The sequence below is a fragment of the Balaenoptera ricei genome, chromosome 3 (genome assembly GCF_028023285.1).
Source record: "Balaenoptera ricei isolate mBalRic1 chromosome 3, mBalRic1.hap2, whole genome shotgun sequence".
Taxonomy (NCBI): Eukaryota; Metazoa; Chordata; class Mammalia; order Artiodactyla; family Balaenopteridae; genus Balaenoptera; species Balaenoptera ricei.
Genome location: NC_082641.1, coordinates 131,285,177 through 131,311,301, shown reverse-complemented (window position 1 = coordinate 131,311,301; position 26,125 = coordinate 131,285,177). Strand labels below are relative to the sequence as shown.

At 48.3% G+C, this 26,125-nt stretch overlaps 1 protein-coding gene across 1 annotated transcript in view; it reads right to left on the bottom strand.

Moving 5' to 3' along the window:
* Positions 1-26,125, bottom strand: part of GALNT10 (polypeptide N-acetylgalactosaminyltransferase 10) — a 223,633-nt gene that overhangs the window by 20,980 nt on the left and 176,528 nt on the right. Inside the window, exons 5-7 of the mRNA XM_059917564.1 lie at positions 20,088-20,273; positions 15,623-15,806; positions 10,068-10,185 (exon numbers count right to left, since the gene is read on the bottom strand). Of these exons, the coding sequence (XP_059773547.1) occupies positions 10,068-10,185; positions 15,623-15,806; positions 20,088-20,273 (488 nt within the window). The remainder of the gene's footprint in view (positions 1-10,067; positions 10,186-15,622; positions 15,807-20,087; positions 20,274-26,125) is intronic.

Here is a 26,125-nt window from a genome sequence, read left to right as displayed (position 1 = left end):
CACCATGCCACTAGACAAGTACAAATCTAATTGTAAAAGCTTGCTCCCCATCCATTTTCATTGCTGCTTTGATTTATTTTATTAGCAAACTTCTTTTGTGTGCTGACAGGCTTCATTACAGTGTCTATAAAAGACAATTACTCGCTCTTACCTCCTAAACTGAGGAGGAAAGAAGCGAGTGGTGATGAGCATCAGAAAGACACAGTGGGCCCCGGTGAGTGCGTGGCAAAGGGGCCGTCCTGCTGAGGGGACCGCGGGTGAGCAGCGGCGGGGCGAAACCTCTCTCTCAAGGGCACGGCTGCCTGGAAAACAATCAGTAATGGATGGGCACCCTACCTGCCCAGGGAGGGGAGAAGACACCAGTCAGCCATGGCTTTTGCGGCTGGCAGCTCGGCTGAGGACCCCGATGAAGTCCAAACCCTGTTCAGTTGCGCTTGGGAGCTGCACCATTAATACGCAATTAAAAGAATAATCGTCACCAATTATCCTGCATTATCTGTGAGCTTAGGAAGAACATAGGGTAGCCGGGATGAGCTCGGTTCTGGCTCTTAAGCAAGCTTTATGAATCTGAAAGCCTCAGTTTCCTCACCTGCGATATGGGATGTATTATTGTGCCTCCCTCCTAGGGTTGTGATGAGGCTGGAATGAGGTAATTCTGAAGCACAGAGGACTCTGAGCAATCCTAATGGTGCTACCTGGGCACGTGGTGGCTGGCACTACTGGTGGAGGGTGCCACACATATGCCACGCAATTTCCCTTCAGAAAAGAAGGAATGGCGTTGGATCCACGTCTTCTGGAAGTGCATATGATTTTGAACATATTAGTTTGTTTCGAACAACAAGATACTGTTTCAGGAAGTCTCACCAGCATGAAAGGATCCCACTCATGTTCATTTTAGATGCTTATACTGGTTACAGGGTACAGTTGGTAAAAGAGCAGGAAAAAACCCAATTTTATTTTTCTTTTAAAAATCCATTTAAATTTACTTCTAGGTCAATATATGATTTTATATAATATAGTTTTAAGCATATATGTATCTAAATTAATAAATTGAATATTTGACTGTTTCAACAATATCCTGGGGCTTCCCTGGTGGTGCAGTGGTTAAGAATCCGCCTGCCAATGCAGGGGATACGGGTTCGAGCCCTGGTCCGGGAGGATCCCACATGCCACGGAGCAACTAAGCCAGTGTGCCACAACTACTGAGCCTGTGCTCTGGAGCCCACGAGCCACAACTACTGAGCCTGCGTGCTGTAACTGCTGAAGCCCGCGCACCTAGAGGCCGTGCTCTGCAACAAGAGAAGCCACTGCAATGAGCAGCCTGTGCGCCGCCAACGAAGAGTTAGCCCCTGATCGCCGCAGCTAGAGAAAGCTCGTGTGCAGCAACGAAGACCCAACGCAGCCAAAAAGAAATTAATTAATTAATTTAAAAAAGAAAAGCAATATCCTGAGGTGTTTATAGTCAACTTGGCCAAAAAATGGGGGGTGGTTGCCTTACATTAGGGCTTTTTTTTTCTTTAATAAATGAATTCAGTTAAGTTGCAGGATCTATTAGATTTTGGCTCATATTTGAAATAGCGCAATCTCCCAACCACCCAGTGAGGGAGGTATTGGCATGCCTCTTACACATGAGGAAAGCGAGGCCTAGCGAGGTCCAGTGCCTTCCCCAGGGCTCCTCAGCTCATAAATGGCAGAGCCCAGAGTGGAATCTGGGGTGGGGGCCCCCAGAACTAGGCAGATCTGAGACTGCACCTTTGATCTTTCTAAAGCCTGGTCCTGACCCTATCATGGTCTTCCACAAAGACCCCTCTTGGCACTTGTATTATCTGCAGGACAAAGGGGTCACCCTGGGCTTGCGGTCAAGGCCTCTGCCCCCTGCTCCGGTCACCTCCGATCCCCTCCACACCCCCTGGACGCCACGTGTGGAGGCTGCTGAGAGCCAGCTGCAGTGCACTCACATTTCTGCTCTCTTGGGCACATGTGCTTTTCTTTCCATGATCAATGCAGCCCAGTACAAACATTCATTCATTCATTCATTCACACATAGCCTGGTCATTGGTCAGCCTTGCTCTAAAACCCTGTTGGAAGAGATGGAACAGAAACTGGCAGCCAAGTGTGGACCCAATGATATAGAGCCTTGAAAGTGGGGTGAAGGTGTTGGTACCTGTGGGCCAACCTGCCAACCAACCTACCCATTACTCTATCTTTCCACATCCCAGCCTGAGCATCCACTCTGTACAAGACCTTACCTACTGATTACAGCCACGATTTTCAGTCTTGAGTGAGCATCAGAATCACCCGGAGAGCTTGCTAAAGCACAGACCGCTGGGTCCCACCCCTAGGATGTCTGACTCAGCAGGTCTGCGTGGGATCTGAGAATTTACGTTTCTAACAAGTTCCCAGGTGATGCTGGTGCTGCTGGGCGGGGGACCACACTCTGAGAACTAGTGCCTCCTGGATTAGTGACAGCCCCTCTCAGGACGATGGTGCCTGCCAGTTCACACTGTGTCTCTAGACAGCCCTGTGAGTTTGGGGTTATTAGTGTCCTTTCAATGAGGAAGTAAAGGTTCAGCAGAAAGGGCAGGTGAACTGTCCCAGGTCTCACTCAGAGTTCATTCCAGAGCTGGGACCGGAGCCAAGGTCTTTGGCCTCTGTCTTGCCGGCCTCAAAGCTCCTTCCACGCCTGTTTTCCTGCAACTGCAGCCCATACACATCGACCACAATGCCGACATTAACAGCTATCATAATCGATTATTTACAGTATGCCAGGCGCTGAGCTAAGCTTTTAACACATTTTGATTAATAGCATGCTCACACCCACACTATGCAATAAGGATCATTCTATTGCCACTTTACAAGAAGTCCAGAGAGGTTAAGTCACTTTCCCAAGGTCACACAGCCACTAGCTGATGGAGCTTTCACCTGAACCCAGGTGGTTTGATTCCAAAGCCAATGTACTATGCCACGCCGTTCTGCCTACTTTTTTAACACGAAGGTTCTGATCCAAACAGCTACCACTCACTGACTGCCTTCTTTTTGTCTGTCTCCAGGCTAAACAAACGTTTTATACCATTTAGTTTTTTATTTTGGCCTCACCTTGTGGCATGTGGGATCCCTGACCAGGGATCGAACCTGTGCCCCTGCACTGAGAGCAGGGATTCTTAACCACTGGACTGCCGGGGAAGGCCCTACCATTTAGTTTTTATAACAAACCTCTGAAGAAGTTCTTATCTCCATTTTTAGCAATAAAAGACCGAGGCATGAAGAGATGGGTGCGTGGCTGGTTAGGGAGCGATGTACTGCAGGTGACCCTTGGGCTTCCGAGCCGTCTTCCTGGAGGAATGGTGGGAGGGGCAGGTGCCCACAGACAGAGACACTCATGGAATTTCAAATGGCTGCTCAAAGTCAGGAGCAGAATGCCTTCCCTGTTCTTGGCAGACAGCTCTTAGAAAGTCTGGGTACATGTGGCTGGGAGGCAAATGCTGCATGCGGCAGAGCAAGTTCCCAGCATCCTCGGATAACCCAGCGAAGGAAGGAGCTAGCGCCGGGTTCCCGGCAGCGACACTGCAGCTGGTCTGAGTCAGAGGGGGCTGGGAGGGGGTGGTGGAAGGGATGGGGAGAGGCGATGGCAGGCTGGCGCTTGTGTGGGGGCCCCGAAGTCCCTCCTGGGCGGCAACTTAACCCCCTCAGGGCTGGTCCTGACTTCCGGGGCCTCCCTGTAGCAGTGGCCTCTCTCCAGGCTGCCCCCTCCCTCCAGGTGGAATGAGATGAGCAGTGGGCTTAGAGTCAGGACATCTGGGATTTAGCCCTGGCTCTGCCACCTTCCAGCTGAGGGACCCTGGCCCTGTCCGCTAAGAACTTGGGGCATCAGGTCACAACATCACTCCTCACCCGTTTCTGGTGTGCATACTACTTTCTTTTCCTACACCCTATTTCACTCAACCCTCCTGATGACACATGAGTTTCAAGGAAGGAAAAGCTGAGAGTTTCCTTTTTTTAAATCTGCCCACAGCAGTCTGGGGCTGGGTTGGCCTTTGGTAACTGTATCAGTGTTGGGACTATGCAGACCCACCCACCACTGAGGCCTCCTGCCTCTGCTCAGATGTGGTGGGTTTCCCTCTCGGAACAAGGCTCTCCCTCGTTCCCTCGTGTGGCTTTCTGTCACTCCCTTGCTCAAGCGAGCCTGCCCCAAGGGACCCTCTGTACGTCTCCATCTTTCTCTCCAAGGGCAGCAGGCTGCTGCCCTTGCCTCCTGGAACAGACCCTGCAGAGGTGCGCTTGGGGTCTCCATCCTTCCCTGGGGGTCTCCTCACCATGACTCCCTTCTCTGTAGACCTCACTTGGGGGAGAATCTCATCCCTGAACTTGCAAATGGCCCAAACGAAGCACTGGGATGTGTATGGGGTGGGGGGGGGGGGAGGGCCGGGAGGCTGAAGAAACAACAGTCTTCCCTTCTTCTCGGTTAAAAAAAGTATTAATTTTTCTCCTGATTACAGAAGTGATATGTACTGATGATGAATGCATTCAGTGTTACAGAAACAATGAAGCAGAAAGGGACAGCCACACTGTAGCCCTCCCACCCCCGATGCCCCAAGGGATGGGAAGCTTTCGTGGCACCGTGGGTCAGAGTACATCAAGGCAAAGGATCAGTCTGAAGTCAGACAGCAGGGCTGAAATCCCTGTTCCAACCACGTGACATTGTGGAAGGATTTAACCTAAGACTCAGTTTCCTCATCTATAAAATGGGGGGGGGGCACGGGGCCCCACGTTACTGCATGTGGGTGCTCAGTAAATGTTAGCTGGTAGAAGGAGATTCTTCTCAGTTTTTTTTTTGTTTGTTTGCATTTGTCATATTTTTAAGATTAAACACGAGACTATATATACATACATAAAAACAAAATTTTCACATCTTTTAAAACTTAATTTTGGAGGCATCTAACTTCTTTTACCTAATATTTCACTGTTGGGATGTGCTCTAACTTATTTATGCCCTAAGGATGTACATTTAGGTCATTTTCAGTCTTCCCCTTTCGTAAGTAATGCTTCAACAGATAGCTCCTACCTCAATCTTTGCTCTGTCTCTCTTGGCTAAACTCCTGGGCGTGAAATTTTGGGTAAAAGAATGTGCTTGCTTTGAAATGTAATGGATTTTGCCAAATTGCTAACAAAAGATATATCCACTTACATTGCCCCAAGGCCCACATCTTTCTCACGCCAGCTCAGCCATGTTGTCCCGTGGACACTTCTCCTCTCCTGGACCTCAAAGTTGAAGACGTCCTAACCTCAGCCTCCTGGGGACACTGTGCAGGTCCCTTTTCTGCTGGTCCTGCCCCCACCACCTCTAATCCAACCACCCTCGCATCCATGTAAGGCCAAGGGCTTTCTCCACAGCATCTTATCTGAGCCTCTCTTGGGTAGGAAGGAAAACTCTATCAGCACCATCTGGGATGTGAGGGCCAGAGAGATCAGGCAATTGGTCCAGGGTCTCCAGGTAGACAGAGAGCAGAGATGAGAAGCCAGTGCCCTGCCTTCTCACTGAGTACCTTTCCTGCCACATCGCCATTACCCAAAGATGCAGATGTAAGCCTGGGAAGGGCAGGATGAAGGAAGTTGTATCAGATAGGAATTGATGCCGCTAACAGTTATTTAAAACACCTATTAATGGGCCAGAAACTGGGGTATAGAGATGGACAAAACCCACTCCCTGCCTGGAGGGAGCTCAGAGTGCAGTGGGGGAGACAGGCCAACCCTTGGGTCATGTCAACAGGAGGTACTGGGTGCCATGCTGGGAGTGACATTGGGGTGGTCTCTAAGCATCACAGGGAGCTCAGGTTAAGGCTGAGAGGACGCCATATAGATGAGCTGAACCCAGAAGGACGACTGTGGGTTGGCCAGACTAAGGAAGGGCATTTCAGGAAAAATGAACAGTGCGTGCCTCCAAAGATAGCCAGGCATGTGAGCCTGGGGCTTGTAAGCAGTTCCGTGTGGCTGGGTGAGGTGGACACCTGTGGTCTGCCCTGCCCCACCTCCATTCCCCCTTCTGCACACAATGCCCGGACTTTCCTTCAGGGAACCAGCTCATCTCACTTTCTTAGCTCCAGGATGGGCATGTGACCAATCAGACTCAGACTGCAGCTGACAGATCAGAACATTGCTCAGGGAGGGCAAGGGACCAGAAGGCCAGTGAGGCTCGACCTGGGGACTTACTACAGGAATGATGGGAAACAGAAACTCTTTTCCCACTGGGCTGATGGGTATTTCCACAAGGGAAAACTTGCCTGAGAGGAAAGCCAACCCAGATGAAAGCAGAGCTGAGGGACTAAGCGAGATGGAGCCTAGATGAGATGGGTTAGTCCCTGGATCCAGCCGGGCCTGGAGGATCTACCCTGGAATTTCAGTTGTGTGGGCCAATCAATTCTAATTTTTTTGCTTAAGTCAGATTGGGGTCAGATTGACCAGGATTTTGGTTACCTGTTACCAAGAGTCCAGATTAATGCAATGCGGAGGAGAGTGGAGAGAAAGCAAGGGATGGTAAGCAGCTCATGGAGGTGGGTGTAGGCCAGGCTACAGGGTTAAAGATTTATCCGACCACTAGAACTGGGAAGAGTCTAACTGCCAAGCAGGAGAACTCTCATATGTGACCGTGCCTTTTGGAAACAGAAGCTCTGTCGGCTAAGAGAGAGAGGGAAAAAAAAAAGAGTCAATGACTCTCCTAGAAATTTCAGAGCCTTCGGAACATCTTTTCTGGGGTTTTCCCATGAGGATAGATGGCCTGGTCTGAAATTGGAACCAAATTATTAATCCATCAGCCCTGATGGCACGTATCAATTTGTCTTTTTTTTTTTTTTTTTAACGTATCAATTTATCTTAATTTCTGAAAATACACTCATGCCTTTCAGACCAGTCTCTCTTCTCTGTCACCAAGAAGAAAAGGGATCTCAGCAGAGATTAATCAGAGGGAATTTGGCCCTTCATAAAATGCCCTGCTCTGGCTGAAACAGAACACCCGGCATTCCAGGGAGGCGTCGCCGGCAGATGAACGGGCTCTCCTGTGGGCAGGCCTTCCGCAGGGGCCCGGGAGACAGTGCACTGGCAGAGGGGCTGCCGCCAGCTCCAGGAACTCGCACTCTCAAAGCCCGGAGAGAGAAAGCCCAGGGAGAAATGTCTCCCTTCCAGACCTGGGGGACTCCTCATTACACTGTCTCATTTCCTCTCCAGAGTGAAGGAGATAATTGGATCAAATGGCAACAGGAGCCAGCCTCCCTCCCCCTCCCGGATGAGGGACTTCCAATAAGGCTTCATTACCGTGTCTTTTGTAAATAAACTGTGGTGGGAAAATGCCAATTGTTCTGCCATAATTGCCTGATGAGCATCATCAAATGGGTCTTTGAAACGCACAGATTGAAATCATTTTGGGTTTAGAAACTCCTTTGTGCTCATTTTTCTCCAATCACCCTTCTCCACGGAGGGAGTTTCTGAAGGGGGACTTCTTGACCAAGGAGGCTGGTTCTGGCCAGTATTACACCTGCTCTGAGTATTCAACCAACAATTATTTATTAAGTGCCTTCTCCCTGTCAGGCAATCCTTTTGGTTCTTGGGATACAACAGACAAAGATCGTTACCCTATTGAAGTTTACATTCTGGTGAGAACTCAGAACACTGATGTGCCCATTTCTGGGAACAAACTTAGTAGAAAACTTCATAAATTAAGTTTGTTTAATTGACAGATTGAGGAACTGTGAAGTTAAAACTCTTCTGATTCCTTGTATGTGATTCCACTGTAAGGATGTGACATTTGGAAAATTAGATTGCATGGGCTAGGGATACTAAATAAATGACATATGTGCCATTACTCGCCAAAACTGCACCCAGGGCAGACATCACTAATCAATCACCACTCCTTTTCTGATAAGCTCAGACACAGCCTCGCAATACATATTAACACAGAACTGGGGCAGCTCCTACTGATGGGTCAGAGTTGGCTGGGAGAGCAAACCTATTTCTGACTTAGACTGTTACTAATTCACTTCATTGAGAGGCTGCAGGATATCCTAGTAAGTTAACCCCAGGAGGAGGCAAAAACTGAGAAGAAAGAGTAAGAGATTACAGCCAACCTCTTAGGCTAGTTTTCCTCTCAAGTGCTCTCAATGTCCCTGCAGAGGCCTATACAACACAGCGGGTGAGAGCATGGGCTTTGCAGTTGGGCAGACCTGGGTTCAGGTCCTGGTTCTGTTAGTTTCAACTGTGTGGGACCTGGGTCTGAGTTCCACTTGCCCCCCTGTGAAATGTTTATAATAATGATACCACCCTCCTAGGGTTGCTTTGAGGACTAAATAAGCCAACACTTGTGAAGGGCTCCACACAGGGTCCTGCCAGCTCTGATCACGGCTGCACTTGAGTTGCTGCACACCAGGGTGGATGCACAGTTGTTGACAGCTGGCATCCGCTCTGACTGGTTGGTGCTTGTGTCATCATTGTTGTTAAATATTTTTAATATCACCCTTGGATTTTAATATTAGTTTTATTTAGGGGGCTGGCCCCCTTATGGGAGACAACTTCAGAAGTCTGAAGGTAAAATGGACATAGACTGCCTTTCAAACCAAAATAATGTCTCAGTAGAATTCCAGGTTGTTTTCTTGCTAATCAAGAATTTATGTCCCCCAGTTCTGAACTGCTCACCCAGTGGCGTACACGAGGACAATGACAATAACGAAAATAATTTTTAGGATATTTATTAAGACGCATCTAATAAGAATGGACTTAGTTAATCCTCTCAACAACCCTGTGAGAACTAAAGTATCATTAAACCCATTTTATGGAAGCAGAAACTGAGGCTCAGTGAGGTTAAGGATTCTTTGTCCAAGATCACACAGCTGGTACGAAGTAGCAGAGCTACGACCCGACCTAGGCAATCTAACCCCAGCGCTGAAACCTTAATTGCCGTGTGTGACAATGGTCCTTTGCATAAGAAGTTGATGCCCGACTTGGCAGGCATCCGGGTTGCGTATTCACAGGGCTCAGCCCAGTTATGCTGCTGGCCATCCCTCATGGGTTGGGGATATGCCTTACCAGGGGTTCTAGGGGTGTTAGAAGCAGGCCCTGGCCGACCACAGGGGCACAGGACAAGCTAACCTTCCCCTCAGAGGGACTAAGCCTCTGTTCTTCACTTGAGATCAATACAAAAATCTCACAAAAAGGGGAGGAATGGGGCCTCAGAAGTTTGCATAGTTAACTAGTAACCATCGCCTCCTTTACCACCATTGTCAGAAGCTTCTACAGCACATGGGCTGGTCTAATAGGTTATAGTAAATATATTTTCACTGACTCTTTAATAATTTCTACCAGTTATTAATTGGTTGTGTCCCCAGGTTGGGTGCTAACCACTTTCTAGATATTATCTCATTTAATCTTCACAAAAGCTCTGTAAAGTAGGTAGTATGATTATTCTCTTAGATGAGGGAAGAAAGCTCGGAGAGGTAATCTAACTTGCCCAAAGTCACACAGCTACTGAGTGATGGAGTTGGGACTGGAACCCAGGCTTCTCTGACCCCACAACTCAAGCTCTTAGCCCCTGGTCTCTGTACATCAAACTCCAGCAGAGACAGATACAAAGGGAAGACTCGAGAGGGGTGGCCAGGAACCACTAAAGACAAGTTGGCTTCTGTGAGGCCAGGGGACCATTCTCAGAGCAGAGCTTCCTGCCGGCCCACGTGTCTTGTTCGGCCGTTGTGCTCTCTCTTCCCCTCTGCTGGTCTGCTGGGCGTCTCAATGGGAGACACACCATCTCTAGTGGAAGTGAGGCCTGTCTTATTCCAACACTGTCATCTGAGAAGGGACAATGCAAGGCAAACACCAGCCAGAGCTGTGGCTGAGGCCAGCCTTTGGCAACCTGAGGGTCTCCATGCTGCCGCCTCCGCTCCGCCCCCCCTACCAACACACACACAGCAAGCAGTGGCTGGCGGCTCCTGACTTGTTCACCAGGCTCAGACAGATGCTAAGCAGGCAGCCTGCCAGGACAGGCGCCACGGGCACCCTGCCAAGGACAAGGGGGTTTCCCGAGAGCTCACCTTGAACGAGATTTCGTACTGCTCCCCTCCCCAGATCTCCAAGCCTGGGTCGTACCCGCCCAGCTCCCAGAACCATTTCCGATCCACGGCGAACAGTCCGCCGGCCATCACGGGAGACCTGCGGGAAGAAGAACCTGGTGTGAAGACGCGGACGTCCTGGCCGTGTGCTCCTTGGGTATCCTGGTCTCGGACACTGCTGTTCTCCCACGGGTGATGCCCCCCGCTGCTCTGTGAACACAGCCCACTTGTCCAGCAGCGAATCCAAAGCCCTTCTGAGTGAGGCCCCTGGCTTTCTTCCTTCTTGCCTATACTTCTTCATAAATGCTACATTTTAACCAATGGACCCAAAATTCCTTTACGTGGTTAACACCTAAGAATACTTGTGAAATGAAATCATAGTGATTTTTCCCTGTGGGCCTTGTAGCTGTACTATATATATATATATATATATATATATATATATATATATATACATATCTATATCTAATCTCTAGCCCTCCCATTGATTAAATGGTCTGAATCAGGTCTTTCCAAGCCTGTCTAGGCTGTAGAATGTCTTAGAGAGATGAAAACACATACAGTTTCCTGGGCCCGACCCCAGACCTACAAAACAGTCTCTGGGGGAATGGAGCTTAGGAGTCTGTGTTTTTGGATAAGATTGTTTGATGATTCTCACTCTGTAATCCCAGCATAGATATTTTTTTTTTCTGCTGAGAGTTTATAGAAGAAGCCACAGTCACTGTTCTTTCAGTTAAACTGGGATAAGATTAACTCCGCTCATTCATTCTCTCATTCGTTTCTTCATCGAGTACCAGCTGAGAAGCAGCTGCTGGAAGAATTTGGAGGTAAATCAGGGTCAGATGGAATCCTCAGGGGATGCCAGCATGGAAGGGCAGCCACCTCAGGATAGGAGGGCCCAGAAGACAGGTGGGGTGTAACAAGGGCCTCTGGGAGGTGCAGCCAGCACTACGGGAAAGGAGGGAGCGTCTGCCTCCAGGTTTTCGGGGCGAGGAGGGACGCTGGGGCAAGAGTCAAGGAAGGATGCTCAGAGGGGTGGCATTCGAGGTGGCTATGAACAAAGTGGGAGCTTGGGGGAGGGGAAGGCACCCAGGAGGAGAAAGCACGAGCTCGGGGGCAGAGATGATCAAGCGTGGGGTGTGGCTTGCCCGAGTTCCCCATGGCGCCATCCGCGGGGCCAGCACCTGGGAGGGGCCACCAGTGTTTGCTGTGTGAAAAGCTCTCTGAGTGGCTGTGGCCCTGTCTGACTCCACTGGAAAACTCCAAACCCTCCAAGGAAAACCATTCCAGCAGCAACCTCCGCGGCCCCTCCTGGCTTGGGGAACTGCACGCTCAGGGGAGGTGGACTGACTTGAAAAGAGGTGAGTTAACCCACACGCCTTGCGAGGCTTCCTGCAGTAGATGGGCCCTGATAGCACAGGAGGGGACCCCTTTATAAAGGACTCCCTTGATCACTGACCGAGGCCTTGAATCTGCCAGGCGCCGTACTGAGCTAATTTATTACCAAAATGAATTTACTCCTCACGTTGACCTCATGAGCCCAGATCAGAAACGGGGAAATCCTCACTGCAACCTCAGCTCTCCCCAAACCTGTGGTGGGGTCTGGGGTGAAGATTTTAGTCCCGGAACCCTGTGCTGCTGGGTACGGGAGCCACTGGCCACATGCGGCTTACTGACACTTGCAATGTGGTTTGTCTGAACTGAGAGGTGCTGGCAGTGTGAGATACACACTGGATTTCCCAGACAATGTGAAGAACAGAGAAGATCTCATTCATAATTTCAAAGCGCTGGTCACATGTTAAAATGAGAATATTCTAGATATACTGGGTTAAATGAAATACATTACTAAAATGAATTTTATCTGCTTCCCTTTACCTTTTTTTAACGTGGCTATGAGGACATTCAGAAGTACATATGTGAGTCGCACTATACTTCTATAGGACAGTGCTGATTTAACCTCTTTGAGCTGGTTTCCCCATCTACACAGGGACGTAGAGCTACACTTGCTAGCTCACATTGCTAGTAAAGTTTTGAAAGTATCCAGTACTATAGGAAAGTAAGGTGTTATTAGTATCAACTTTCTTCTGTCTTAGGAAGGTTGTAGGATTTCGGGTTTTTCTGGCTGGAGCCGTGATGCTTGGAGGGCAGAGAGTGCTTCTGGCTCGGTGCTTCATGGGAAATCAAACCTAAGACTCTGCACAAAAACATCAGCCTAGGTGGACGCCAGCGGCAGGGGCCGTGGTAGGATAGGTAGGATATTAGCTGTAAGGCATTTTGGATGCTCGAGGCTTCACCTCCAGAGGGAGGCCTCTCCTCTAGCCTGGTCTGTTTTCTGCTGTGTTCAACAGTAACAATAACAACAATTCTGAGCATCTAGTGTGTGCCACTCACCTCACCAACATCACCAGCTCTCACAAAGCCCTATTACTGGCCCTCTTTTCACATGGAGAAATCTGAAATTCAGAAATGCTATATGCTCTGCTCAAGGGCATGTAGTTAGTAAGTGGATGAGCTGCCACCAAAGCCTGTGTCTTTCAAATATCATGACACGGCTCTGTGCCTGCAGCGTGCCCACTTGCCGAGCACCATGGGGAGGTGTGCAGACAATGACCAGGATTTCTTAGTGGTCTGTTTCTGGGGTTTTGTCCGAGTGCAACACAGAAGAGAGACTTCTGGAAGGAACTGGAGGGTACAAAGGATGGAGAGTCCCTCGGGAAGCATCTGGGCCAGAGGCTCTCAAACTTGGCCATATGTCAGCATCATCTGGGAACTGACGCCTGAATTCCCCACCCTGAGACTCTGGTGTAACTGGACTCAGGGGCAGCCTGGGTGGTTCTTCTTCTTCATTTTTAAAAATTTTTATTGGGGTACAGTTGATTTACAATGTTGTGTTAGTTTCAGGTGTACAGCAAAGTGAATCTGTTATACTTCTTCTTCTTATTATTATTTTTAACTTTATTTTAATAACTTTATTATTATTATCTTATTATCCTTTGTTTTAAATAAACTCCCCAGGTGATGGCACCATGCAGCCAGGGTTGAGAGTCCCTGCTCTAGGGCTGGGCCAACCCCTTTAATATCCAGACGAGGAGACTGAGACTGCAGACAAAACTAGCTGGGCCTCTGCTTCTAACCAGCTACACGACCTGCACCCACCCCTCCCTCATCCTGCAACGAGGAGACTGAATGGGCCAAGACCCACCATTACGTACCTTTCAAATCTAGGGCCTATGAGTCGGCTTATGGCAAAGATTCAAACCATAAAAGGGGGTTCTGGTTACCCTAAAAATTCCATTTTCTGGAGCAGCCTGCCTAACCTCAGCCTCTGCTACGTGTCACCTTGGGCAAGTGTCGTTTCTTCTCTGAACCACAGGATCCCCATCAGTCAAGTGGAGAGAGTTCCACCAACACCCAAGGGCATGTTGTGAGAATCAAGCATGGTCATGTCAGCTGGAACTGCTTTGCCAAGTCAGGCCAAATGTTAGTTACTCCTGTTATTAGCATTCTTCTCCAAGAATTCAGGACAACTGGGGGCTGACTCTGGGGCATACTCGGGTAGGACCTGGCTGCATGATGTGGTGTTGGCTAAACTGTTATGTGTGGCCTAAGAAGGGCTCTAATAGTAGTGTTTGACCATGTTTAGGATACAGGAGGTCAGGACCAGAGCACAAACGTCTGGCCTGCTGAGGAAGCACGGGGGATCCACTCACGCCCTCCACTCTCAGCTCATGCTACTCTCTTGCCCCGGTCACCTTCCATTTCCTCAAGCAAGCCCACCTCTTCCTAGCTCTGAGCCTTCCCTGGGGCTCACAGCATTAGGGGCCCCCCAGAAACCCTGGGTGCACTGCGCCCATGAAGATGGCTGAGCCGCCAACAGCCCCTCTTTCTCAGATGGGGAGGGTGAGGCAGAGCAGCTGGACTTCACTGGGGCTAAGCTGTGGTAAAGCAGGGGTGGTAGACAGAATAATGGCCTCCCAAAGAAGCCAATGTCCTAATTCCCGGGGCCTGTGACGATGTTGCCTTACACAGCAAAGGGCCTTTGCAAGGGTGACTAAGTGAAGGATCTTGAGATGGGGAGATTATCCTGGGTTACCTGGATAGGTCCAATGTAATCACAAGGGTCCTTATAAGTGAAGAAACAGGCAGGGGGGTCAGAGTCAGAGAAGGAGACGTGATGATGGAAGCAAGAGACTGGGAGAGGGAAGGGGGAGGGAGGTGTAGGGGGAGACAAGGAGAGGGAGGAGGGGAAGACTGGAAGATGTTATGTTGTTGGCTTTAAAGATGGAGGGAGCCATGAGGCAAAGAATGTGAGCAGCCTCTAGAAGCTGGAAAAGGCAAGGAAATGGATCCCTTCCTGGGGCACCAGGAGGAAACGCAGCACTGCCAACACTAAATCAGTAAGACCCTTTCAGACTTCTGACCTCCAGAACTTTAAGAGAATAAAGTTGTGTCGTTTTATTTTATTTATTTATTTATTGTCGGCACTGCGCGGCGTCTTAGTTCCCCAACCAGGGATTGAGTCCACGGCCCCTGCAGTGGAAGCGCGCCGCTCCAACCCCTGGACCACCAGGGAAGTCCCTGTGTTGTTTTAATAAGCCAGTAAGCTTGTGGTAATTTATTACTGCAGCGACAATTAGGAAACTAATCAGGAAACCAATACAGCTGGAGAGGCTGGACTTTGGCTTTGTACCCAGAGGTCTTTCCACACCTCTGGCAGGAGAGCTGGAGTGGCTCACGTGACAGCTGCAGGGATGGCGAGCCCACTGTGGGAGAAAAGACCCTTCTGGAGCTTGGGGTACGAGAGGGGCACTGGGCTCTGTTTCTGACTTAGCCACTAGCCCACTGTGTCCCCAGGGAAGCCCCTTCCTGTCCTGGAGCCCGAGTCTCCTCATCTACAAGGGGTTGGAGTCCGTTACCTGTAGGCTCCGTCTAGCTCTGCCATTCCAGGATGCTACGGGTCCGGTCCACACACCCGCACCCCACACCTCCACCGTGGGACAAGCTATTTCCCTGATACTTCCAAGAGGGTGTAACCGATGGATGGGAAAGTTGGCTCCAGAGGCAGACAGACCTGCCAGGCACTGAGCCTTTGCCGCTTCACAGCTGCGTGACCTGGACAGGCTGCTTAACCTCTTGGAGCCTTGGTGTCCCCATTTGGAAAACATGGATCATAATTTTTACTACATACGCTGTTGGAGGTTAAATAGGATCAGCGTGTAGTGTGCTCGGCACCGCGCCTGGCACTTAGAAAGTGTGCAATAAATGGTGGTGACAACGACAACGACAACCATGATGATGATGATTACAACTGGGTGCTAGGCTCGCCACTTGGGGTGGGCAAGGAAGAGGTGATCAGCTTGGTGGTCCGTGAGCCAAGGCTCTGTGACGAGCTGGGAGGGACTGTGCTTCTGTTGGGGACGTCTGCCCTGGCCCCCCTGCACTGGACTTTTGGGGGAGGTGGCAATCCTGAGTTGTGCGTGTTGGGGAGGGCTCCCTGGGGTCAGCCACTGGGACCGGCCTGGGTCACTTATACTTACTCAAATGGGTCGCTGGGGTCAGCTTTCTGCAGTTCTGGAGGGATCGGGATCCGCTTATAGTACATCTCCCAGTCAAAGGCGCCCCGCATGGCATCCCCCGCCTGCGTCTCATACCGGAAGTCGTCGTGGTCAATCACGTCGATCATTGGGCACACGATGGTCTTGCGGTTCCGAGCAATGCGGTCTGAAGAAGCCAAGAGATGCCCATTAGGGAGGCCGGGTGGGAGAGCAGCTACATGCAGCTATGACCCTGCTCCGCAACGTATTCACATTTTTAACATGTTTCCTGGGTGATTTCTCTGAACGCTCGAGTTTGAGAATCCGTGAGGAAGAAAGCACACAAGTTTTAAGCAGGATGGACCAGGGCTCGCAGCCCATCCTGCCATCCATTGAGAGGGCCCTGGGCCAGCTACATAAATGACATCTCAGCCTCAGCATTCTCCTCTGTGAAATGGGGAGAAGAGGGTCTGGTTGCAGCAGTACTGGATACAGTAATGCTTGAAGGTGTTGAGCACAGGTGTCTGTCATGCTCAGCATTGCTATGGAAAGAGATTAACTTCCTTCTGGGAGGGTCCCTGTTCCGGACCTCCCCATTCCGAGTCCTGAACTTGACCTGTGGCTCAGCAGGCAGGCACTCCAGCACTTGCCCCTCATGGCAGACTGCCTGTCCCTGAAGCTCCCCAACACCTCCTAGCTGCCGTCAGAGAACAAATGGTCCTTGCGAGAGAGTCCAGCTCACATTTTCCAACAGTCAGCACTACTGCAGAGGGAACGGACTATCCCATGAGCTCCTCAGGACTGGAGGCGTGCAAGCAGGGCCTGGTGGACCTCTGCCCTGCAGGAATGCTGCAGGTAAGGTGACTCAAGATAGCAAACGGGGGTCTTAACCTAGATGGCTCTATGTCCCTTTCAAGCCAGGGAGAAGCTGATTCTATAAAATTCACTCTCTGCCCTTTAGTGCGCTTCCTGCCAAGAAGCCCTGACTACAGCCAGGAGGTGCCAGTGATTGGGGCAGATGATCTGCCATGAGGGGCAAGTGGGCTGTGCTTGGGTGACTGGCTGCTTGGGCCAGGAGTCAAGTCCAAGTCTTGGAATGGGGAGCCTGGTAGGGCCAGGGTAGGCTGGCAGCTGCCTAGGGCCCAGGCTTCATCAAGCTACAGCAGATTTTTCTTCCAGGAGAGAAAGCAAAGAAAAGTTTTGCCTTTTTCTAAACTGCAAGACACGATCCATAGGTGGGTCATGAAACTGTGTGTGTGTGTTTGTAGTGAAGCAAAAAAGAATGTCAGGGTGCATTCTAGGTGATGAGGGAAAGTAGTTTTGGGAAATACTTCAGTCATACTGCATCAGTGTGTACATTTGTGTACTGGATTGACATGTCTAATGTATTTCTAACTGTGGCACATGGTCAAAAAACTGAGAAATGGTGCTTTTGACGCTGTGTCCCCAAGTGTAGATCTGGGGCCACCAGTGCCAGAAGCACCCAGGGTGTGTTTAAAAACCCCCCTAGGGCTGGCCTGCCCCAGGCCCACTGAATCAGGATCTCTTGGGGTGGAGCTTGGATCTGCCTTGTGGACATGCTCCCTAGGGATTCTTAAGGAAGCAGAAGAATCTTCCCAGGGAAAGATCTAGAAAAGGGCCTCCCTTCCTGATAATTCATGGCCACGTGAGGGATTTCCCTTCCAGAGAGGGTGTGTGCTGACGACACAGTGCTCTGCCGGATGCTGGCTGATTGGGGGAGGTGTAAGGTCAAGGCGGTGGCATCAGAGGTAGCATTCCAAGGTGCTGTACTCACTTGAAGACACAATGCCCAGGTGCAAACCCTGGTTTTGTCATCTACGAACAGTGTAACCTTGGAAAAGGTTATCTGATGCCTCTGAACCTCTGTTTCCTGGCCGACAAAATGGAGGAAGACAGCACCAATTTCCTGGGATCTCTGTGAAGCCCAAGTGGGACGATGGGGCCAAGATGCTTAGCCCAACCTCGAGCACGTGACGAGCCCTCTGCTGACATCCTTTGTGCCCAGGATTGCTGAAAGCAGCTCAGAAGCAGGAGCTGGAAGGGTGAGTATCCCCCTCATTCTCTCTGCCCTTCAGTTTTCTCATTTGCAATATGTGGATAATAAGGCCTGTCCTGCCTGCTTTACCAGTCACATTCAAATGTGGGCTGTGATCAAAAAAAGATAAGGGACTAGCAGAGGCATGATGATGATGACGACGACGATGATGATGATGATGATGATGATGACAGTGATGATGGTGGTGACAGAGATGAAGAAAATGATGATCAACAGTGGCTTTCCTTTCAGGGGAGCTGAATCCCTTTCAGGCTCAGAAATGCCTACTCTCCAAAGAAGGCAGAGTGAACTGTGCGTGTTCATGGTTTCAGAGACAAAAGCCGTGATGGGCTCGGTCAGCTGCTCATATTAGAAGGGACAGACTTTTACATCTACACCAGTGGCTCACATTTCTATTGGAAAAAGGGAAAAAGAAGAGGAACAATGTTTCTTCCATGTATGGCTGCAGATTATGAAAATTACCGTCATATATTTCCATAGAAACAGAGTTAAGGCTGTTAACACAAGGGTTAAGGCTTGTTAACCACAAGCTCAGCTTCGTGTTCTACCACTTCAGTCTCTTTATGAGTCACTGAATGACCCCCCCCCAAACGTGATGTTCCTTCAGGACTATAAATTAGATGATTTATTATTTTTTTAAATTAAAAACAAATATTTTATTTATTTGGCTGCATTGGGTCTTAGTTGCGGCACGCAGGATCTTTCCTCGCGGCATGCAGGACCTTTCGTCATGGCGCACGGGCTTCTCTGGTTGCAGCGCGTGGGCTCAGTAGTTGTGGCACGTGGGCTCTCTAGTTGTGGCACATGGGCTCAGTAGTTGCGGCATGCGGGCTTAGTTGCCCCATGGCAGGAGGGATCCTAGTTCCCCGACCGGGGATCAAACCCTCGTCCCCTGCATTGGAAGGCGGATTCTTAACCACTGGACCACCAGGGAAGTCTCAATTAGGTGATTTATAGTGAAACTTTTTTTCTTTTTTGTTCTCTTCCAGTCGTGAGAGGCAGATGCAGATCTCTTGGTTTAATTAAGTAAACAGTTGACCAGAAGATCTGGGTTATATCCTTTTCCTAACCCAGTGGGATCCTGGACCCTTGGGGTCAGAAGCATATCATCTGATATTAGAGTTTCATGCTGATCTGTGTTAGGAAACAAACTTGCTGGGTTATCCCATTAAAGCGTGTGGGTTTTGCTTTCTGTCCTCACTTCTGAATGGGGGCCTATCCAGTGCTCCCCGAAGTACAGTCCCCGGACCAGCAGCACTGGCACCACCCGGAGGCTGTTAGGAATGCAGCTTCTAAGGCCCCGCCCCAGACCTCCTGAACCAACCACTCTGGAGCCCAGCTCAGCACTCCGTGTGTTAACAAGTCTACTAGGTGATTCTGATACACACTCAAGTTTGCCCTGAACTCGAGTCCTCTTTGCTCCCTATGCTTTCTGTTACGGAGAGCATACCCATCCATTTCTGAGGCGTTCACTTTTCTCTCTGGATTGACAGATCTTCCCCAATCTGCCTCCATCTCTGTCCCTCACCTGACTCCCAGCCCCAGAGGACATTTCCTCTTCAGCGTACACCTGTCAGCAGCAGCTCAATGCCTTCCTCAAAGCTCAGAGCCTAGGGATTCAGACCTGGTTCTTCAACCATCGATGAGGAACCTCACTGCCCAGCAGCCAGGCCTCGTGTCTCCCTTCCGTCCACAAGGCTACGTGGACGACTCCTGGATCACGCTGCCCTCTGTCTGGAGCCCTTACCTGAGAGCGGTCAGAAACTCTCCAAAGAGGAAATGAATTTAGGGAGGCAGTGTGGAATCCTGAAAGAAGATACACTTTGGAGCCAGAGAGATGGTGACTTTGACACTTACTGCCCAAGGGACCAAGTGAGTCACTCAAAATCTCTGAACTTCAGTCTCTTCTATTATAAAAAGGGGAGACTTTCGACCTGGCATGGTTTTGTGAGGGCTGAAGATAAAGCTTACAGCCTTCCCTGCTCACAGTAGCAGTGCAGTGAATAATAACTATTCTAAGTTGGTATGATGGTGTTCCCTACAATTTGGCTCTTAGCAGTAGGCAGCCTTGGCTTGCTTTCCAATAACACCTGAAGTAACCTGGGAGAAGCAATCATGTCACTAGACACTAATGTGCTTTATGACTTCGGGCAAGTCACTTCCCCTCTCCGAGTCTCAGCTTCCTCCTCTGTAAAATGAAGGGACAGAACTTTTAAGGTTGCTCTGAGCACTCCTGAGGGCCTGATACCCTTGTGGCGCCTGGCATTGTGCTGGGTGCATCTCAAGCAGGCAAGGGAAGCCTTGTAGTATAGATGACTCCCTGCAAAAAGCAGGACCAGAGGCCAGTGGCTCACTCCAGGCCGCCTACCTCACCTTGCAAGCCTCCCTTACCGAGCAAGGGGGGGAGCCAGTTGACATTGGCTTCACAGTGGGAGTCCAAGAATGTGATGACATCCCCAGTTGCTGCTGAGGCCCCCAGCATCCGGGTCCTTATCAGCCCTTCCCGTTTCTTGGTTCGGAGAATCCTCACGCTGGGGAAAAGGGCCATGTAGTCTTCAAGTGGCTTCTTCAGGTGCTCTGTGAGGGAGAGAGAAGAGGACAGATGGATAGATGGGTGAGTAATCATTCTTGTGACCCCTTCCTTACATGTGCACTGCACTTTACAGTTTAGATAGAGCTTTCCAGTGCACTGTATCATTGGACCTTTCAGATAGGGTCAAGAAGGGCAGGAATAACCACCTGTGTGTTGCAAAGGGGGAAACTGAAGTTTAAAGAGGTCCAGTGTTAGTGCCAGACCTGGAACACAGAGAGACCTTCTGTACGAGGGCGTTAGCAGCTGTGGTTTATGTCTGGCTGGGACTCATTCCCTCATTTTCTAGCAACAATACTCTGATTTTCTTTGGGAAACTGCCCCTCCCCTTCTCAGTCCTTCAGACTTGGGTGGGCTTGACTGAATCTCCAAGGGGGAGGAGCATGTGGCTTGGGCCTGACCAATCAGGGCATTCCATTTCCTTGGCCACAGTGATTGGTTCAGGGATGGACATGTGGCCTGAATTGGTCCAAACAATGAATCCTGAGAATTCTTTTTCAGAACTATTGAAAAATGAGGCCCTTTTTTCTTACTAGAGTTGCTAGGTTGGTTGGCCCTAAGTCTGGAGTTGCTTGTGACATCTTTAGCAAAATGAGGTGATGAGAGGTGGTGGGAAGATCTGCTGAGACTGAAGTCAACATGTAAAAAGAGAGTGAAAAGATGGAGAGAGACATTATCCTGATAACATTTTGATTCTCCAGATCCCCCTGTGCCTGAAGTAGAGAGACTCCCAGATGTTCTTATTAAACATAACAACCAATTCCTCTTTTTGCTTATTCTAATGTAGGCTGGCTTCTGGCCCATGCCTGGAAAAGCTGTTATAAATAAATCTCAAAGACAGTCTCTTTCTACTAAAAGTGCCAGCCTTAACGTTAGTGTCTCTTGATTTTAATCAGGGTTACGGCCCTTTATGAAAACTCGAGTATGGCTACAAAAAAACCCCTATAGTTTATATCCTACTTAATGGTGAAATATTGAATGCTTTTCTGCTAAGAGCAGGAGAAAGGCTGTCCACTTTCTCTCCACTTTAGTACTGTTCTAGAATTCCTACCTAGTGCAACTGGTAAGACAAGGAAATAAAAGGCATAAAGATTGGAAAGAAAAAGGTAGCAGTATTTTTAATTGTAGATGACATGATTGTTTACACAGAAAATCTTAAGAAATCTACAAAGAAACTAGAACAGGAAAACTTTGCAAGATTTCAGGATACAGATCAGCATTTAAAAATCAACTGTATTTCTATAGACTAGCGAATAAGAAAGCTATTTGAAAAATACAATTAAAATGGTAAAAATACCATTTACAATTTAACAAAGTGAGTACAAAATGTATACTGAAAACTACAAAACACTGTTGAAAGAAATGAACAACCAAAATAAACGGTAAGATAGTCCACGTTCATGGATCAGATGACTTAATGTTGTTAAGATGGCAATACCTCCTATGTTGATATACAGATTCAATGTGGCCAAAAAATCACAGATGGCTTCTTTGCAGAAATTGACAATTGACAAGCTGGTACCCAACTTTATGGAAATGCAAGGGATCAAGGAATCCAGGACAGCTAAAAAATGTTTTTTTGTTTTTGCTTCTCTCTGAAATATTTGGGTTCTTTTTTTTACTTAATTAATTATTTATTTATGGCTGAATTGGGTCTTCATTGCTGCGCGCGGGCTTTCTCTAGTTGCAGCGAGCGGGGGCCACTCTTCATGTGGTGTGCGGGCTTCTCGCTGCGGTGGCTTCTCTTGTTGCGGAGCACAGGCTCTAGGCACACAGGCTTCAGTAGTTGTGGCACGTGGGCTTTGTTGCTCGGAGGCATGTGGGATCTTCCCGGACTGGGGATTGAACCCGTGTCCCTGCATTGGCAGGCAGATTCTTAACCACTGCGCCACCAGGGAAGTCCCTAAAAAATGTTTTGACTACTTATACATGAACGCTCATAGCAACAGTATTCACAATAGCCAAATGGTGAAAATAACACAAATTTCCATCACCTCATAAATAGAAAAACAAAGATGGAATATATCCGTACAACGGAATATTACTCAGCCAAAAAAAAAAATGAAGTACTGATACATGCCACAATGTGGATGAACCTAGAAATCATCATATTAAGTAAAGGAGGCAAGACACAAAAGGTCACATATTATATAATTCCATTTGTATGAAATTCCAGAATAGGTAAATCCAGAGACAGAAAGCAGATCAGTGATTACCATGAACTGGGATGGAGGGGAATAGGGAGTGACTACTTAATAAGTATGGGGTTTCCTTTTGGGGTGGTAAAAATATTTTGAAACTAGATAGAGATTGATGGTTGCACAACGTTATGAATGTACTAAATGCCAATGAATCGTATACTTTAACATAGTATCGTATATTTTAACATAGTTAACTTTATGTTATGTGAATTTTACCTCAATTTAAAAAAAATGGGTAAAGGACATGAATAGGCACTTCTTGAAAGAAGATATACGAATGGCCAATAAACATATGAAAAGATGCTCAACATCATTAGTCACCAGGGAAATATAAATCAAAATCATAACGAGATACTACTTCACATTCACTAGGATGGCTATAATGAAAAAGTAAGATAATAAGTGTTGACAAGGATGTGGAGAAATAAGAATTCTCATACACTGTTGGTGGGAATGTAAAATGGTGCAGCCACTTTGGAAAACAGTCTGGCAGTTCCATAAATAGTTGAACACAGTTACCATACAATCCAGCAATTCTACTCCTAGGTGTATATCCAAGAGAAATGAAAATATACGTCCACATGAAAACATGTACACTAATGTTCATAGCAGCAATTTTCATAATATCCCCAAATTGAAAATCAAATCATCCAAATATACATCAACAGATGAATGGATAAATAAAATGTAGTATATCCATACAGTGGAAATACTATTCAGCAATGAAAAAGAATGAGCTTTTGCAATAATATGAACGAGCCTGCTGGGTTAAAGAAGTCAGATAATTCTGCTCTGAGTTCACTCCATCTGGAGTTAGAGCTGGAAGGGCCCTCCTAATTTAGGGGCTGTGGCTGAATCACCTGGTGAGCTGGCTGCAAATACAGCTGCTTGGGCATCCTCCCAGGCGACTGTGATTTGGTAAACTGAAGGCAGCATCAGCATCTTTGGTTTTACTTGACCCACAGGTAATTCTGATGTACAGCTAGGCCTGGAAAGCACTGGAGTAGTTCAGTCTCTTCATTTTATAGACAGAAAGCTGAAGTCCAGAGAAGGGAAGGTGCAACAGTTAACAGTAGAGGCAGGGCCCCTTGACTGCTTGATCCAGAACCCACTGAACCTTTTATTTTTCTAACCTGTATAGAAATGAACCATTTTCACTGCTAAGGCAGATTATGACTTGCAAAGGAGCTTCACATATTTTATCTCCCTTGATTCATAAAATCATACTCTGCATTACAGTTCTCCCCATTTGACAGATGAGAAAACTGATGCTCAAAGAAGCTAAGAAACTTGCCCAAGGTCATACAGCCAGTAAGTTGCTGGGTTCTCTGTAGAAACATGAGGCTTTCCCCTCTCTAGCTGTGTTTTCCCTATCTCTCACAATCATATACTACTGGCACGATTTTTGCCACTTCTGCCTACCTTACTACGATTTACTTAAGATTTTCTTTTTAAAATCAACTCACGTAAAAAAAAATTTATTTATTTATTTATTTATTTTGGCTGCACTGGGTCTTAGTTGTGGCATGAGGGATCTTTAGTTGCGGCATGTGGACTCTTAGTTGCGGCATGCATGTAGGATCTAGTTCCCCAACCTGGGATCGAACCGGGCCCCCTGCATTGGAGTGCGGAGTCTTACCCACTGGACCACCAGGCAAGTCCCAGCTCACTTTTCTTCAATTAAAAATTTAATTTACTTTAAAAGGAAGCGGTAAAAACTATAAATGGAAAATCGGTACCATTTGTGATAAAGAGCTAATAAATTAAAAAACCCAAACAAATAAGAATAAAGCGACGTTACTAGATTTTAGCCAGATCTTCCTGCCTCCCTCTTTGTCAAGAAGGGAGATATGGGCAACCAGCTGAGGCTTTCCACCTGAGGGTAATCAGAGGAAATGAAAGAGAGCTGAAAAGAGGAAGCATTCTCTCCCCATGAGTCAATGTTACTTAATGCGAAGTCTCCGGGCCACCTGAGACCATCTTAGGTACCGCTTAATCACTTTTGTGCTGGCGCACTTGGGGAAACACTGCTCCAGACACTTAAGTCTCCAGAAAGTTAAAGAGTGGAGATGAGGTGTGTTTTGTGGTGTGTTCTCTGGCACCTTGCAAGTCGGAGCAATTAAAAGATATACAGAGGAAAGATTAACTTCATATACAACCTGAGGCTGGAAGGCTGAAAAATACTCCAGATCGCCTCTTGCTTGCTTGCAAAGATTAATACGGCTTCTCCGGCCCTTTCCCACTTCTCTTTGGAACAGTGGCTCTGTAGAGAGCAGAAATCAATTTGCCCTAATTGAAGGACTAAATCTTTCCAAAAGAGACTTTCTTGGGCAGTGAGACAAGATAGCAAGAGGCATGATCACGCTCCAGATAGGCTGCTGTTCGGGCAGGAACACTATCTTTAAAGAAAAGAAAAAAAAATCCACAGTCATTGTCTTGTGACCAGCGCTTCTTCTTGGCTGGGTTCAACTGGTAGGTCATTAACACGAGGATGAGATAATCTCGTATACCACACACCACTACTCCCAACAGAGGGAGATATATCCCCCTGTCCGGCTCTAATCATTGAGGGCCCTGCTTGGGCACAGCCCCATCGCTAAATCACCCCAAACGCAGATGGCCGCAGTCATTACAGATGGACCAATTAAGGCCTTTTGACAGCTTGTGGCAAAGTCGGCGCAATTATTTAGGGGCATTTATGCTCCTCCTGTCCTTATTAGAAAGAACATTTACACAAAATCAAGACTGTTGCCTTATTTTACCATGCTGTCTTCTTGGATGAGGACAGTCCGTAAAGTCATAGAATTTTAGAGCTGGAAGGGGCTTTAGATGAAGATGATGACGGTTCTGACGATGACAATTACACGGAACAATTCCTGAGGCCCTGCTCGCACACGGAGCTCTCTACTGTGTATACATAATCTCTGTCACCTACACCACCACTACAAATGGGGTACTATGGCCCCCTTTTATACAAAAAGACACCATGAGGCTCAGAGCGGGTGGTGCCCCCCCCCAGGTGCACAGTTTATAAATGATGGAGCCAAGGTCTAAAACCCATCCCTGCCTGACTGTTAACAGAGCACCAAACCTCATCTCTGCCTCACTTCCGTCAGACCCTCCATTCCAGCCAGAGAGGGACGGCTAGGACCGGAAGTTAAATGTCTTGCCCAGAATCATACAGTGAGTCTGTGGCACGGCGTTTTCCACGCCGGGACTTCCCCCCACCTTCATAAGCCCTAGGGCAGGGATGGCAAACAGGCTTCATGGAAGTGCCTGTGCTCACAGGTGTGTAATGGATAGCTAAAGCAATGTTAAGAAAGACTCTGAGGCTATACCCTGGCTCAGCGTGCAAATGCCAGGGCTGAGAGATGCCTGCCCTGATGCAGCAGGAAGGCAGCTGTCCTAATGCCGCAGACGCATCATTCCCATTGCAGGGGTTGCTCTGATGGCACAGCAATACAGAATTGCTCTTGCCCTTATTATCCCTAACCTCGCGAGGAGCCACAGCCATCCAACGGGGGGGCGGTGAGGCTGATCCTGAAGGTGAGCCCCCATCAGGGTAAGGCTCTACGCAGGTGTTCAAAGAGCACTTACCAGAGTGCTCCCAGGTGGATTCTGGGTGCCCTGCCCAGACC